Raw genomic sequence first — 16,320 nt, forward strand, 5'->3', positions numbered from 1 at the left:
TCAATCTTTAAGAAGGTAGGGTTAAAACAAATTTTTTTTTTTTTTGCGGCAGGACACGGGATTTTTTCAACCTTATTCATTACATTCTTTTCGAGACTGATAGATCAAGTAGATTGATCTGCATCTGTTTTAACGAATTTATAAAAAATTAATTTTTTTAGATTCGAATCTAAACAACAAAGAGATGAATACATTGAATGATGAAACAGGTTATCTTATTCCTAACATGATTTTCTAACGTTTATGGAAATGTATGGTTTTGTTGGTAAAGTGTTAATTGTTGTAATTTGTTTATAGAATGTTAAATTTTAAGTTTGATTAAGATTTAAGCCTTGATAAAAACATTGATATCTTTAAATATCAATATATATATTAGTGTTATATTTTAGCATTATCATGTGTTTTTTTTCTTGTACCAAAATTGCGTGCGTGAAATATAACTTGAATTTAAAGTCATTTGAACGGTGTAGATTTTCTTCTTTACAAAATTAATTTTCAAATTTGGAGCTTTGACACCACGGCCTTATTGGGCTACAGACTTAAGCCACGAACATTGGCGTTGCAATATTTAGTTCATGTTCGAACAGACTTCGTTACTTGATATTTATTGTAGGTCTCATGAGCTATTTGAATCCAATTCATCGACCTTGAGGAGCACCTTTCAACCAAGATTTTGATAATTTCATTCATCCCCTTCAACTTGAACATGTCATTATTATACTACAATTATAGGATGACAACCTTGTTACCCTCCTGAAGTTGTCTTGTAGCACATCTTTTTCTTATATTCTTTTGTTTGTTTTAATTTTTTTATTGGGTTTTATGAGTTTGTATTTTCGTATTAACTTTCATGTTCAACAAATTTAAATAATCAATGAAAATTGCACTTGACAAATGTTTAAGATATGATTTTTATATTTTTTGTTTTTTTTTTTTGGAAGTTCATGTTATTTTATATACAAGTCTTCAATTTTCATCATTTGTATGTTTCTTTTATATAAAATGGAAAAAGAAAGATTAAGTGCACAAATATTTTCGTCAAATTACTATAATTTTAAGGATAAAAAATGGGGAAAAAAAGAGGCATAGATTGAACAATGGGATGCATAGGAGGGAAGAATTTTCACTGGACCCAAAAAGTCTCTAACCAAAGGGGTGTGATACGGTGCAAAGGACTCCACCACACCACATTGATGTTGCCTAAACATTATTTTCAATACAATTGGACTCGAGGAATCCAAATACAACCTAAAAAAACACCTCTGGTGATGAAACGCAAGTGAAATTCTAGTTTATTATAAAAAAAAAAAAAAGGGAAAAAAAATACTTTAACCATGAAGGAAAGAATTCTAGGAAGCTAAAACGTAAACTTTTGATGTTTCTATCATCCAGCAACCACCGATTCTTTCTATCATCCACAGACTATTTACTATTAATCAGGTCATATAAAATATGAAAATATAACGGTGCCGAAAAATATAGCTATTGTTGTCTGTTCTACACTTCAAATAAGAATAAAAATTTTCACTATCCACCATAAACAGAATAGAATGTTCCTATACAGATTTTTCTGCTTCCATGTTTAAGAGAAAACTGACATATTAATTGTCAATGCATGAGATACAAATGCATACTCCATATCTAGTTCAGACTGGTTTATTGTTAGCATACATATCAAACCTTTGTCATCTCCTCTGGAAGTTCAAGGCTTTTATTGCAAAAGCGAAAATCAATGCGAAAAACATTACAAAAAAAGCCACCATAACAGCTGCTACACCCAAGAAATCATGCCTATACCCGAATACCTCCTTGAGTAACTGCCGCGTAGGCATGGAGTGAACTCCATCGGATAATTTCACCAGCCTTTCATCACCCGCATACTGTGAAATCACAAGGCCATACAAACTCCAGGCCATGGGATCTGCCCAGTAATACCATCTCCACCATATAGGGATTCTCTGGAAAATTAGACAACCGAGTCACTACAATAAACATGAAGGAAACCCAACCAGTAATTAAAACTCCACTCAGCCTATTTTGAGTACTCAAGTTTATGAAAACTTTTTGTCAGATAGCTATGCTGCATACCTTATTATTATTATTATGGTATCGCATACCTTGTTATTAGACAATATCTCTCAAAAATCCATTAGTGTCAATGAAATAAGTGAGAGCTACATGATTGCATGCTGTGTCAATTTAATTACAGACATAGGATATAACAGGAATGCATAGCAGATTAAGGAGGATGAAGGGTTAAGAAAGCCGCTGGTTCATTACCTTGTGGGGAATCATAAAGCCGCTGAAAAGGTTCCAAAGCATATAAAATGGAGCAGCAATGATAGCAGCCACATTGTGATTTGGTGTGATAGCAGTCGTCATCATTCCATAAAAGGTGAAATATAACAAAGTAGAGTACATAAAGAATATGTACCAAATAAATTTCAAAGCAGTCCACTCAAATGAGGCCATAGAGTAGAAAACTGAACAGTAGATTACCGATTGTGCAAATACATAAGGGAACTCTATGGCAACCTGCAAAGAAAACGGAATGAATCAGCTAATATCTAGAAAATTAAAGGGCACATAGTTTCTACTCATGTCTAATGCTGAAAATGGAAGGTAGACCTGAGCAAATGCAAAGGCTACGCCTGAATACATTCCTGCAGCTCTTTCTCTATAGGAAACAAATCTCTCAATAGAAACAACAGTTTGAACAGCTGTCCCATTTGTAATACCAATGAAGAGGACTGCAGCATACATGGACCCCATGGCATTGAATAAATCTTGCTGGCTCTCCCTGTAAGTGAAACAAATTGAAATAATAGAGACTCTATCAGTAAAGATGTGCAAACCAAAATGGAAGGTGACATTAAGGCACGAATGAGAATCCTGAACAGAGTGAAAATACATAAAATGATTTATTTGTCATTTTCAAAGGAAAAAAATGGATTTTTCTCCAACTTCCATCACTCCATTCATAAGTCATAAGCTGTGAGGAATATGCTTCTATGCACAGCCCTGTTATAACATATGTCATACTTCAAATCAGAGAGCTTCTGTGCAGATGGCTTCTAAAATAGCATTCACAGATTATTTCTATGCACAGCCCTGATAGAATCTAAGTCATCCTTCAAATCTGCCAGCTTCTGTAAAATAAGGATGGAAGTGACTTATACATCATAATTTGATGAAGTTGAAAGAAATTTTTTGCCGCTGGACCACTTAAAAAGACATGTACTTTATATTCTACATCAACTTCCCCTATGATCATTCTTCTAATACAAAATGGAGCACTAACAAATTTCTGACTGCAGTAGATGGGCCAAAAAACATATGATCCAAAGCTAAGAAATACAAAATAAAAGCATTTTAAAGAAAACAAAAAAAGAAAGATAAGCATAAAACAACTCAACATTCTGTGCTATATTGCTTCTAAATAATATTTAAAAGAAAGCTAAGAAGAAAACCTTTTTGAACCAAATTTCCAGCATATTGTTCCTAGCATCAATGAAATGACAACAGTGTAGAAGAATTTAACTGCTGTGTATTGGGGGTTTCGCCAATAAGATAGATTTTGTTTCCAAAGACATGTTAAAAACTGTTCAAAAAATGACTGGGAATACTTGGATGGAAAGTTCAATTCTTTTGAATTGCTACTTGGCTTGCTTAGATTTTCAACCAACTCCCTGTTGCGTCTGGAAAAAGCAAGACATGAAATTAGATAAAGAAGTTTTTGAAAATATGTTTAGAACTAAATAAAAACTAATTGTATAAGAAAACCAAGAGCTCAAATTCCAAAATAAGTATTCCTACTGAAATAGATTTGATATTCGATAAATTTCTGCAAAGTCTATGCCCAAACGGCTTTCTTCAGCTGGCGAAGTAACCTCAAGCATCCAAGCAGCAGGATTATAGCCAGGTCTGATCTTAGGCACTCCTTCAACTGCCTAGATGACAAAAATATAGAGTTAGCAGGAAGGATGCCAACTTCCTCTTTTTGCATTTTTTTTTTTTGGGGGGGCAGTGGCCAAGTTCATAGTTTACTAAACCATATGAATTACATATTCTAGGAGATAAACATGCAGAATCCAACCTCAAAATACTTTATGAGTTCACAAGACTTGGGGCCAAGTGGACCAGCATATATGAGCTCTCCTCCGCGCTTCATAAATAAAAGCTGCAATCATAGATTAAATCACAAGATGAATGAGGAAGGGATCAAAATGGTTATATAATTATGAAGTACATAAATAACTTGTCTCTGGACTTGCCTATGTGACAGAATAATATTGCCTATTCATGATTATTTCTATATTTGTGCATATATGTGTGTGTACATATACATAGATCATCTCTCCACCAAAATTTTAAAGAGAAAAAGACCTCATCGAAGGATTCAAAAATGTCTATGCTGGGCTGATGGATAGTGCACACAATTGTTCTTCCGGTATTCACAATATTTCTCACAGTCCTCATTACGATGGCAGCTGATCTAGCATCCAATCCTGATGTAGGCTCATCCATGAAGACTATAGAAGGGTTTGCAACCAGTTCTACAGCAATAGTTAACCTTTTCCGTTGTTCAGTGGACAAGCCATCAACTCCTGGCAGACCAACCAATGCCCCACTTAATGGAGTGAGCTCCACTAGTTCCATTACCTCCTCAACAAATGCCTGATGATACGTCCCTAAGTAAGTCAATATGATACACAATGCTGTCAAATTCAACAACAAAAAAGCATAAAGTCTTTTATGATTACCCTTTGTGTCTCCAAGTCAACGTCTGATGGTAACCGAAGCCAAGCAGAGAATATAAGTGATTCAAGAACAGTCAAACAAGGAGAATGAATATCATTCTGCTCACAATAACCTGAAATCCTCGCAAAAGTCTCTTGCCTTTTCGGATAACCAGATATATGTATGGTCCCTTCTATGACCCCTCCAGTTTTTCTACCAGCTAAAACATCCATAAGTGTAGTTTTACCAGCACCACTGACACCAACCAAAGCTGTAAGCACACCAGGTCTAAATGCTCCCGTAACATTGACCAACAACTGCAATCTGTCTTCCATTATCCCTTGTTGCTTCAATTCCTGAAAACATACTTAAGTAAGAAGTTAACTGATCAACATATTTCCGTAAAATAAATAGCATAGGGGAACAGGTTAATATACTATACCACAGGAATTTCCACAAAGTAATTTATGTTGCTGAAAGACATAGAAAGTGGTTGAAATGGGAGAACCATGCCTCTGTGCTTGAAATATTTTCCTGCCCAGCAGTTGAATAAAGAACTTAAATGTTTGGCTGCAGACTGACAAACTAATTAAAAATATGCTAAAAGATCTGGAATGTCTATTCCTTACCGCTTAATGAGCCTGAATTCTGCAAATAATGTCTCAATTCAGTAACAACATTTTCACCCTTCCTTCTCCTGTCTCTCTCTTGCAACTCTTCCTTGGAGAAAACAGCCTGTTGCTTCCCCAGAGCTATAGTAAATGATAAAGGAATAAAATTAATTAGATTTACAACATATATTACATATGCTTTGGTAAGGAAGTTCATGATTAACAAGCTTTCAATAGAAACGAGATAGCTTACGGTTAAGGTTAGCCAGAAAGAATGTGAACATGATATTGAACAAGACTGTGTATCCAAGCAAAGCACCAACACCAATCCAATACCAGTAGCTCTCTGGAAAATAACTGCGTGCTCTCAACAATGCCTCACCCAATGAGAAGTTAGTGTAGTTTCCAGCTCTCTACAAGCAAGGAAATTAAGTACAGTGAGTTTCAAGTTTCAACATAGAACAAGAGTGCCGAAATTGTAACTCAATTTAGACACAATTTTTTGCTGCTTATCTCCATAGTCAATCTACTGATACACAAATTCAATCCAAATTCCAATTTGAATGATCTCACATTCAGAGAACGTGATTCACACATGACAGAACCAGGAGCATAATAAGGGTGAGACTACGACATTGTGACACAAACATCAAGCTACCAATCTTAAGTCTAGCTAAATAAATAGAAGGAGTACACAGAGACCATTGTCACATGCTCACATAGTCATGACATCATAACACTATAATGTTGAAAGAACTAAAAAGAAATGGAAACAATTACCTCTAACTCACCGATTAATCACAAAATACAAGTTCAGACTCAGCATGTCAAGGCTAATTATCAACAATTGTTGTTATTGCTGCTGATTTTATTCTTCTCCAGACATCATAAGTATTGCCACATGATGAAAGACTAACCGAATATTCCACAGCCACTAAAATGATTCATGCAATGAAAAATATTTAATAATGTTACCTTATCCCAGGAATTTCCAAGGAATTCATTGACAGAAGCTGCATTTTGAGCATACGTCAAAGGAGAAACCCAATAACCCCAGATCCACCAGCTAGGGATACGATCTGTCAGATTAAAGAAGAGTAAATAATCATATAGCATCGGCAATTATAAATAAATATCAATGGAAAACATGTCTGTCTAACCTCTTGAAATGATATAGCCTCCAAGAGCCATGACCACCAACATAGCAAAAGATCCAAAGGTGTTGGCAACTATCATATTTCTGCCCAAGGATCCTATCACACGGAAAAGAGCTATAGACATTTGGTGCAGAGAGAAATACAACAAGAACTGCCGAAGAAATCTGCGAAGTTTGGAATTAAAATGAAAATTGAATCTCAAAACTGCCACAATACATACTAAAATCATTGAAAGCAAAATTACCTGGTGAAGTTAGGATCATAACCAATCACATAGTATGAAATTGCCACCCAGAAACCAGATTCATAGAGGGAAGTTGGAATACTTAGCAGCCAAGAAGGAAGTGTATAAGCCCAACTTGGATAGAAATGCAAATCCCTATGCTTGTAAAGAACAGGAAGTTTGGCTACCAACATTGAAACCTCTGTAAATCCATTAAAAAGAATAATGACCATGGAAAAGTACAGTGCTCCTAGATATAATCCTCCATCATCAATTGTATTATGATGCAGTGCCGTCCGCATAAAAACGCTCATTGTGATTGAGGCAACAATAAAAAGCTGGAGAAGAAAAGGCAATATTATAAATCAGATTAAATCTCAGTGGAATTTCAGCTCTGAAATGAGTTGGTACCACAGGAGGGTAAAAGAGAAAACAAACTGATCTAACAGATCAAAACCCTAAACTAATTAACATAATCACTAGAAGTGCGCCAGTATTTTGACAGATTAAGTTTCAGCACTAACCTGAATAAATTTGAAAACATAGATAAATGAATTCCGTTTCATCAGTAGCATCTGCCAGTCAAAGCTGGTCTTAAGAAGTTCACTTCTCTTCACACCATAGCGAGAAGTTGACAATGCTGCTGGATGGTTATAACGCCTATCAAATGGAATGCTTAGTTCCTCATGTAAATTCTTCCCAGTTCGATAGGATTGGAAAGCTTCGCTAAATTTTCCTGGAGGAATGTAGCGATAAGGCCGGAAAGGAACAGACCAATACTGCTCTTGATCCTTTTTCGACAAAACCTGGGCGCAGAAAACTTGAGCAAATACAATACCATAGATTATATGTTCACAAAGCAAGTTCTATCCCCATACCTCTTGCAAGAAGTCTGCCACATTCTTTCTTTCAGGACACTTAAATCCCATAAAAGCAAAGAAATCAAGGGCTGCATCACGAGGCCCCTGATACAAAATCTGGCCCTCACATAAAAGTATAACATCATCAAACAACTCATAAGTCTCAGGAGCCGGTTGAAGCAAAGAAATTACAGTAGTCCCATCGAGTGCACGAGTTGAATGTCTCAGATATTTAATAATTTGATAAGTAGTAGAACTATCAAGCCCGTTTGATATTTCATCCATAAACAACACCCTAGCTGGCCCAACTAGTAATTCACCTGAAATATGGGTTCTGCCAAATCAACATGAATGAAAAGCAAATAGCTCCTTAGTATGCAAGATGACAAAAAGTACAAAGTATAAACCTGTTGTTAGCCGCTTTTTCTGCCCCCCTGATATCCCTTTAAGCATTTCATCTCCCACCAATGTGTCAGCACATATTTCCAACCCTAAAATCTTTGTCAGATGAATTTTAGTGCTTCAGAAGAATCATCAACAAACAATATGAAATTGCTAATTGCAAGGTTTTAGAGCTAAAGTGAAACTTAGGTCTTGTTGAAGTGCAGTTAGTAAGAAACATGTGTCATTTAAGGCCTAAAAAACTACGTGACAACATAGATATATGCATCGATGAGTAATCAGCATCAAGAGAATACCTTCATGATGTATTCTACCACGAGGCTTGTCTCTTTTCCCCCTAAAGCTAGTGACTAGAAACAAGAAGTTACACCGTTAATAACTCTTGCCATAATTAACTAATAAAATGAAAACATAACAACCCAAGTAATATTGGCAAACCATCTCACTTACCTTCATAAAGATGTCAAGATCTTCATCAGGTTTTATCCCAGCATTCTTTTCTCTTCTTGCAAGTTCCAAAAGCATATCTTTTGCAAGTATGCAAAAGTAAGCAACAAGGAATTATGACTTATGGACATAAAGATGATTTCTCAATGCTTACCATATTTAAATCCAACACCTTGACACCGTCCTGCAAATTCAAGTGTTTCCCTCACGGTCATTTCCGCAACATGCCAGTCCTGTTGACTGACATAAGCAGATGTCCTTGGAGGAACAAATTCCTTCAGTCCATGTCCATTATATGTGATTTTCCCTGACATCTTCAAAGCAATAACATATAATGAATAACAAGAAAGGAATCACAAAGGGAAATATTAGTAGATAACAAAATGTCTCACTGGATCACGGAGAGATTTATACTTAAACAAACACCAATTAAGTCCAGTTAAGTGGGATTGACATCCAGCTGAGTGGGATTTTAGCCCCATTCTAACCAAATGATGTTACTCCTGATTCTCACTGTTAATTAACGAACAAATATGCAGTTCCATCGACATATCCTGAGACCACTCAATGACATTGAACTATCCAGACCGACCTTCATACTGATTTTACACGCAACCATACTACTATATATCTTATCTACTCTTAGAAATATAAATGGTAGAAAATGCAAATAGACTTCCGTTTTTGCCTTTTACTTTCCCCGCTCTCAGGTCTAGGAATCCAGTAGCGAACAAAATAATTCGTAGTAACCACAAGTCCAATAGAATCTTCCAAGTATCCAAATACCTGCAAATGAGTTCCAAGGCATCCGGCCAGAGCCAACAATAATGTCGTCTTCCCAGAGCTTGGAGGACCCAATAGTAGCGTTAATCTGCAAAATATTATAGTAGTAACAAATCATGTCGCACTCCAACACGATTAATCCATTCAGTAAATAGCAAAAGGAAAACCATTTAAACACACCTTGAAGGCCTTATAATCCCACTACAATCGTCTAATATAGTCAACTTGCTTCTCCTTCCTTGATAGATACGCAACTGTCTCAAAAATGCCTGAAACCCACATTTTAAAAATTTGAAATTAAAATTAGCATGGCCATTGAAAAAATAGCTTTATATCTTAGAGTTGATGCATGTTAAGAGGGATTAATTGTTTCAGATTTTACCTCAGCCATGTTAAAAATAAAATTAGGAATGGTTGGTAATGCTCTGCTCCCAACATGGACAAAAGATTCAACAGTTAGATTCTGAAACCGAACCTCAATCTTCGGGAACTCCAAATCTACTCTGTAACACCACAAACAGAGCAAAATTTAAGCAAGAGTGAAGGCTGAGGCGAGAAAATAATAGAAAAACACCTCAACCGAGAAAAATTATGCAAATTCTAGCTTCTCATTCCCAAAAATGAGATATTGTCATAGAGTAGTTTAGCTTAGGATAATTAAACCGTACAGTCAAAATAACGACAAGATTTTTTTTTTTTTAAAGAGGCTGAAAAATCCAGAAATCTTGATTTTCCATTCTTGTCATTTGTCAATATTATATTATAAAAACAACGCAGAAATTCTCTTTGTTTTTTCTTTTTAACTTAACATAACATTAAATAATTTATTAAAATATATATGGAAAGGAAGACAGCATTACGCGTCGAATCGTTTCCTCATACGATCAAAGAACCGTTCAGGATCATCATCAGCAGACTTAACAAGCCGTTCGAGTAAAAGCTTTTGGTCGGTCAACTCGAGCTCGCTCACATCCACTTCTTTGGAGTCACCAACCATGTTCCTAAAAATTCCCCTTCGTACTCGCGCGTACGTCGGCAGCCTCTCCAAAGCGGCCCACCTCAGAGCCTCCTCGTCATCATCCTCCTCCCTGAACGACGCCGACCTGGAGAACACGTTCTCCGCCGAGTTCCACATTGCGTCCGATCAAAGATCTAAAACAATAAGAGAGAAAAAGAGAGAGAGAGCTGAATGTGAGATTTGGAAATGTGGCTGAGTGTTTTTGTAAGTGAAAGAAAAGAGAGCTTATGGTCTGCTAGATTGGTAGTTGAGCTTTGCATTTATGGTGATTTTTTTTCTTTTCTCACTCTGTTTTGCTACATTCTTTTAATCTTTTATGTTATGAATCTGTTTTCGGCTAACTTAATTGTAGTTTGCTTCGTTGTTTAATTTTCTCTTCTTTTTTTTTTTTTCTCTCTTGAATCCGTTGTGTACGTTAAAGTTGTGCAGGGAAGGCTCATTAATAGCCGCGGGAAAGATAAATGTTATTGGCGGGACAACCTCTCCTGTATACAGAGTGGTACTCGCTCTAATATTTTGACAGGTGTTAGTATAAGGGTATAATCGATGATTTGATTAGATCGTTGGCTGAGGACAACACATGTGGTTGATGGAGACGGGGGGTTGTGTTTTCGATTCGTAGACCTGCGAGTTCGGCTGGAAATTAATGTCTAATGCTTTTTTGTTTTTTTAAATTGAAACAGTTGGGAAAAGGGAGAATTTCTCCGTGGTGGTCTTACTGCTCACCGGCAATACCAAAAGAGTTGCATTACTCGTTCTGGTTTTTTTAACAAAGCCATTATTTTTTTATTTTAATTTTCTTTTTTCTTATTATTATCAAGTAAAGTTTACACTATACTTTTTTCAATTTGAAATGTTATATATATATATATATATATATCATTAACAAAGTGGGAGATTGAGTTTGCTGGCACTTAAGCCTAATTTAGTATTATTATTATAATTGGAAAATTTTCAATTTGAAAAAAAAAAATTCGTGTAAAAATTATTATAAAAATTTATTATGGAATAAAATTTTTTAGTGTTTAGTATTATTATAAAAAATTATTATGATAAATTAAAATGTTTAAAAAATATATGATGTTGGAAAAAATTTTAGTTATTTTATTTCTAAATTATAAATTTCAAGCTGAAACCACATCTTTTTTAATAAACTTTTACGATTGATTAATTTTTAATTATTAAAATTTATTTTTAACATAAATCATAATATGTATAACATTATTTTTATGTTTAAAATTTGTGTTTCGCAACCCAAACACAATAATAAACAAGACTTTAGTAAAGTAACACTTAATTCAATAGATGAATTGACATAAAACTCAAATTATATCCTACGAAATATATATAATTAGGGATTTAAATTATATTTAATATAAAATATAAAATTTTAATTAATTTTAGTTTAAAAAATATTCAAACATTCATTTAAAATACTACAATATAATTAATGCAACCTCCTTTTATTCACTTTTTTTTCATATTTTTAATTTTTTTTGCACCCACGTAATGGTGGGTGTGAAAAATCTAGTTATAAGCAAGCTGTCAATAAGATAATGTGATTGAATTTGGTTTCTCTCGCGTACAAATTAAATTGAAAATCTTTACAATTGGGAAAAAATACAAAGAAACATGAAAAGATGAATAATTAAAAAAATAAATAAATCATAAAATATCTTTAAGCTTTGTTAGGATATGAATTTCAATATTCTATTTTGTTTTTTTTTTACAATCATTAAACTATTGTATACTATTTATATCTAACACCTGTAATAATTTATTTTATATATTTTAGGTTGCAACTTTTTTATTTTAAAAATAAAAAATCCAACTTATAATTATATTCAAATTACAATAATTTAAAATTTTATTTATAAAATAATTTTTTTTTTGTACGAGTGATACCTAAACAATCTCAAAATGTTTTAATTTTATGCACAAATCAAAAGATATGCAATGCATACTTGAATAGTTAAGCTCCACTCGCCAAGATCAATGAAGATTTAATTTAAAAAAAAAAAAAAAAAACCCAATAAATCTAGATGGTAGCTTTATTGTGTGGGTTTTGAAGAGGCAAATGCCTAGAAAAAACTTACATTAATTTTTTCAGATGCAAAAGTCTGTTAGAGCCGCTTTTCAATTAATGAGAAAAATAATTAAAAAATAAATATCCCATGATAACTTTATAGTCTAATAATTAGTCGATTTCATAATACCTTACATAATTATTAATTAAAAAGATATTTTAAAATTAATTTTTTATAACTGAGATTATAAAAAAATAAAATTATAATTGTTTAAATTAAAATTTTAATATTCTACATAAAATATAAACGAATCACATTATTGTTAATCACAATAATCTCTTAAAAGAGACTTGTTATAATCGCATTCAATCAAAAATTAAGACTTTTGAAAGGGTTAGGAAAACATGCATTAAATTTTTTAGAGAGTTGTAGTTCCACCTAATTAAACGACTATATAGATACACGTTTACATGATCAAAGACCAAACATGAATTTCTTGTTTACCTACTTTCTCCGTGCAAATCACGATATTAGTCGTCACCGATGTTGACTTCCGGTGACGATGTTCCGTGTTGATAGGGGATTTACCTACGACATGACGAGAGAATGTAAAAACGGTCAGTAAGAATTAAACATGGAGTGATTGAAAAGTGTTGAAATTAATTAGTTATCGCATTTGATCAAAATGATTTTGTCTTTGTTTGGTAAAACGGATTATGACTTTTGTACTCTTGTGCATTACTCTTTGTTACTGTCTTGGCTTTGGTTGCCTATTCATGCAAAACCAATATTTGGAAAACCCAAATAAACGCAATTGAAAAAAAGAAAAAAATATTCTGTTTTTGGAAAATAATAAACGTTCATGTAGTTGGAAATGAGAAGACTAATTTCATGGCTATGAAACAGTGTTTCTTTCCTTTCATTTCTTAAAATTTTTCTCATCTACCTATTTTTGGTAAGAAACATGAATGAATTAATTATAAAATAATACTATATATAATATGTATAATTTTATCAGTGAAAATTAAATCTTTAATAAAATAATAAACTTTGTAATGACTAAAATTATTACAATAATTATTATTATTAAAGGGGACAAAGACGTCAACACCTATCATTTTCTCTAAATACATAAAATATGTGTTGATTTTTAATATCTTCTATTAATTTTTTGTAATAAAAAATCAAAGAGTACCACGAGATTTATCACTGATAATTTTTAATTATGAAAATATCAATGATGACATCAAATTTAATTTCTAACTTATGGATATTGAATTTGTCGCCAAAATTAATTTATCTATGAAAACCCATAATTCAGCCAAAATATTTGCTCACCCCCCTATGTCAGACAAGAAATGGAACGTGAGGACTTTTTTCATTGTGTGTGTGTGATCACAGCTGGCTTGTTTGGTGAAACCATTAATTGTGACATTTCATGGCGACCCACACAACATTTTTCTTTTTTTTTTTTTAATAAATTTATAAAAAAATTATATTTTTACAATCTTTTTAATAGATTCAAACTTAAATAACAAAAAGATAAATATATTTTTTTTATCATTTAGACCAATAATCTATAGATAAGAGTACAAAATTTTAATATTTACAAATTTTTCTTATTTTTGAACTATATCTTTTTTATTAAAATATATATATTTACATAGAAACATCTAAAAACCTTATTTAACAATTAAACTCAAGGATTTTCTTTTTTTTTCAATATTTAATTTTCTTTTCCGAACATTAAAGTTGGATGTTGTACGGTAGTAGGAAGGATGTTTTAGGGTTGGAGATTGTAGAGGGACAATGGTAAACTAATTTTGAACCTATAGTCTTAATTAGATCACTCAATATCTTTTCCCTTTCATGATTACTTCTTTAACATTTAATCAAAATCGACTCAATTGATCTAATTTTGGGAATAATTATACCCTCTTTTTTCTCGGGGGGTCATATTAATGAATTCCTGTATGAGATAGGGAAACCTGTAATGTTTAACACATTGGCATACTGCCATTAACTTAGTGGACCTATTCTACTTGCAACTAAAATTACGTGCCTTTCTTTTTGGTAAGAGCCTTTAATGCCTCGGTGCTTCAATTACTTTTGATGAAATGAATTTATATCCCATTCTTTGTTATGGTCAAAATTAGAAGCCATTCAAATCTAAACAGTAAACTACAGAAATGGGCTATAATTTGATCTATGGCTCGACCAATTTTGATCTTGGATCCCTACCGTGGAATTCAACCCAATCCCCGCCTAGCAATCGACAAACTACCAACACCATCACATCGCAATTATGGTCAGTCCACTTGGCAAAATGAGTGACTTTACTCCCCATTTTGATCTCCCTTATAGCAATGGAAGAAACAGAGCACCTAAAATTAACAATGTCAAACTATCTTCGATCGGGGAAGCCTTTGTGAGTTCTCTCAATCCTACATCAAAGAGGAAAATTACAAAAATATACTGACACTTTATCTGATAATATATATGAGAGGCGTCATTGCTACTTTTGAGTCATATATAATTACCGTGGGAAGTTGATGACTGGTGTGAATCAGATGGTGGTGGTGTGACTGGTGTCCCAAGACCAAGGCCATGACAATCAGCTCCTAGAGAGCCTGAAGCGAAGCAATGAAGTTAAAGCAATGAAGCAGTAACTTTGGTTTCTGGATTCTGATAACATTTCACATAAAAGAGAATTGCTTAACCACATATACTAAAGAACATTACATTCTTTGAAGCAAGGTAAGGTTGTCCTATTGAGCAAATTATCAGAGCCTGCATTGCAATCGCATTCGTAGCCAGTCCCATTTGCCTTACAGCTCCCATCACCGCACCAAGTAAGGGTACAAGCTACATAATGAAATAACAATGAAAAAGCTTAATAAATAGTAGTAAATTGAATTAAGGAAAAAAGTTATCGAAGCATACGGTCGGAAAAATTAAACTGCGGAGGCAGAGTTGTTGGCGGTGAAGAGCTCCCTCCGCCGCAGCCAAGGTTGAGTGTGCCTACATATTGTTTAGAAACTTCATAAATAAATGTAATACGAGAAGTAAAATTCAATGCTGAAAAGAAAAAGAAGGGTTGACAAGCTCACAGTTGGGAACGATGCAGGGGGGAAGGACGAAAGAAAAAATCTTGAATTTCGTCCAGCCAGAATAACAGTCGCATTCAAAGCCGAAAAAAGAACCATCTGTATTCTGGCAAGTCCCTTGGCCACAGTTTACCATGGCGCAAGCGTTAACTACAAAAAATCATGACCGTAACCATGATTGTCAACAAAACAGGACATGATCAAAAGTTCTTGCATTGAACTACCTCGAGAAAAACTACATATATAATACCAATACTAATAATTTTAAGCTGCCTGGTTGTCACCTGGTAGTAGGTTTGAAATGAACGATTCAGAATTGGCTTCGGAGCTCCTGAAGAATGATAAGAGTATAAGAAAATTGAAGACATAAATATTGGTATAAAGTTTCATTTTAAAAGTACAAGCTCAATGAGATTGAATAGGATGACAATTTGACAGGGATGTATATATATGACTATATGTACTGCTTAGCTTGGAATGATGCTAGAAACCTTTTATGGAAGAATGGAATCAGCTGCCGTTGGAAGCAAAGGATCAATCATAGGATGGTCCGATGAAAAGAAGATGTTGGCGTCTGTATTGTTGATTTCGAATTTTTCAAAGAATGAATAGGCCAAGGTACAAGGTAGACATGATAATTTAAATCGAGATATAATGATATAATAAAAATACAATAAAAAAGAAGAATATAATAATGATATAATGAATCTAAATCTAAATAGATTAGACATCTGTGCGAATTGGCTGAGCCTGAATGCAATATACGGCCCACGGGCATAACATTAGCAATGGTCTGATTGCAAAGGTAGTGTTTAGTTCTTGGCCCGATTGCAAAGGGCCTAAATAAGCAAGTTTGTTTGGAGCTTTTCTGTCAAATCAAGGCGTTATATTTTGTGGACGTGTCAGTAATGACAGATCACAAATCTGGAGTCAAGCAACAAAAGC

General features: G+C 33.7%; 2 protein-coding genes across 2 annotated transcripts; both read right to left on the reverse strand.

Moving 5' to 3' along the window:
* Nucleotides 1-1,453: 1,453 nt before the first annotated feature.
* ABCG32 (pleiotropic drug resistance 4) lies at nt 1,454-10,655 on the reverse strand. Its single transcript, XM_022876886.2, has 24 exons — nt 10,084-10,655; nt 9,606-9,726; nt 9,404-9,492; nt 9,227-9,311; nt 8,595-8,754; nt 8,444-8,520; nt 8,290-8,343; nt 7,999-8,089; nt 7,610-7,911; nt 7,256-7,537; nt 6,753-7,069; nt 6,512-6,672; nt 6,327-6,430; nt 5,605-5,764; nt 5,370-5,492; nt 5,183-5,274; nt 4,764-5,096; nt 4,387-4,677; nt 4,097-4,180; nt 3,817-3,950; nt 3,471-3,698; nt 2,629-2,800; nt 2,281-2,535; nt 1,454-1,958 (listed from the first exon to the last, which is right to left on the reverse strand). Exons 1-24 carry the CDS (start codon nt 10,356-10,358, stop codon nt 1,686-1,688), a joined length of 4,263 nt encoding a protein of 1,420 aa, XP_022732621.2. The 5' UTR covers nt 10,359-10,655; the 3' UTR covers nt 1,454-1,685.
* Nucleotides 10,656-14,258: 3,603 nt separating this feature from the next.
* LOC149518547 (uncharacterized) lies at nt 14,259-15,967 on the reverse strand. Its single transcript, XM_089763366.1, has 6 exons — nt 15,660-15,967; nt 15,379-15,525; nt 15,212-15,289; nt 15,011-15,133; nt 14,809-14,898; nt 14,259-14,712 (listed from the first exon to the last, which is right to left on the reverse strand). Exons 1-6 carry the CDS (start codon nt 15,763-15,765, stop codon nt 14,627-14,629), a joined length of 630 nt encoding a protein of 209 aa, XP_089619492.1. The 5' UTR covers nt 15,766-15,967; the 3' UTR covers nt 14,259-14,626.
* Nucleotides 15,968-16,320: the final 353 nt, after the last annotated feature.

Source organism: Durio zibethinus, chromosome 6 (assembly GCF_047325235.1).
Source record: "Durio zibethinus cultivar Kanyao isolate XHJ-2024 chromosome 6, ASM4732523v1, whole genome shotgun sequence".
In the NCBI taxonomy this organism is placed as follows: Eukaryota; Viridiplantae; Streptophyta; class Magnoliopsida; order Malvales; family Malvaceae; genus Durio; species Durio zibethinus.

Coding starts and splice junctions, on each gene's coding strand:
- LOC149518547 (XM_089763366.1), bottom strand. CDS start 15,765: ATGAAACTTTATACCAATATTTATGTCTTCAATTTTCTTATACTCTTA. Junction 15,526..15,659: donor CATTTCAAACCTACTACCAG/GTGACAACCAGG, acceptor GATTTTTTGTAG/TTAACGCTTGCGCCATGGTA. Junction 14,899..15,010: donor CTTACCTTGCTTCAAAGAAT/GTAATGTTCTTT, acceptor GCTTCGCTTCAG/GCTCTCTAGGAGCTGATTGT.
- ABCG32 (XM_022876886.2), bottom strand. CDS start 10,358: ATGTGGAACTCGGCGGAGAACGTGTTCTCCAGGTCGGCGTCGTTCAGG. Junction 7,912..7,998: donor GAAAAAGCGGCTAACAACAG/GTTTATACTTTG, acceptor CCCATATTTCAG/GTGAATTACTAGTTGGGCCA. Junction 2,536..2,628: donor TAGCCTTTGCATTTGCTCAG/GTCTACCTTCCA, acceptor TTTTCTTTGCAG/GTTGCCATAGAGTTCCCTTA.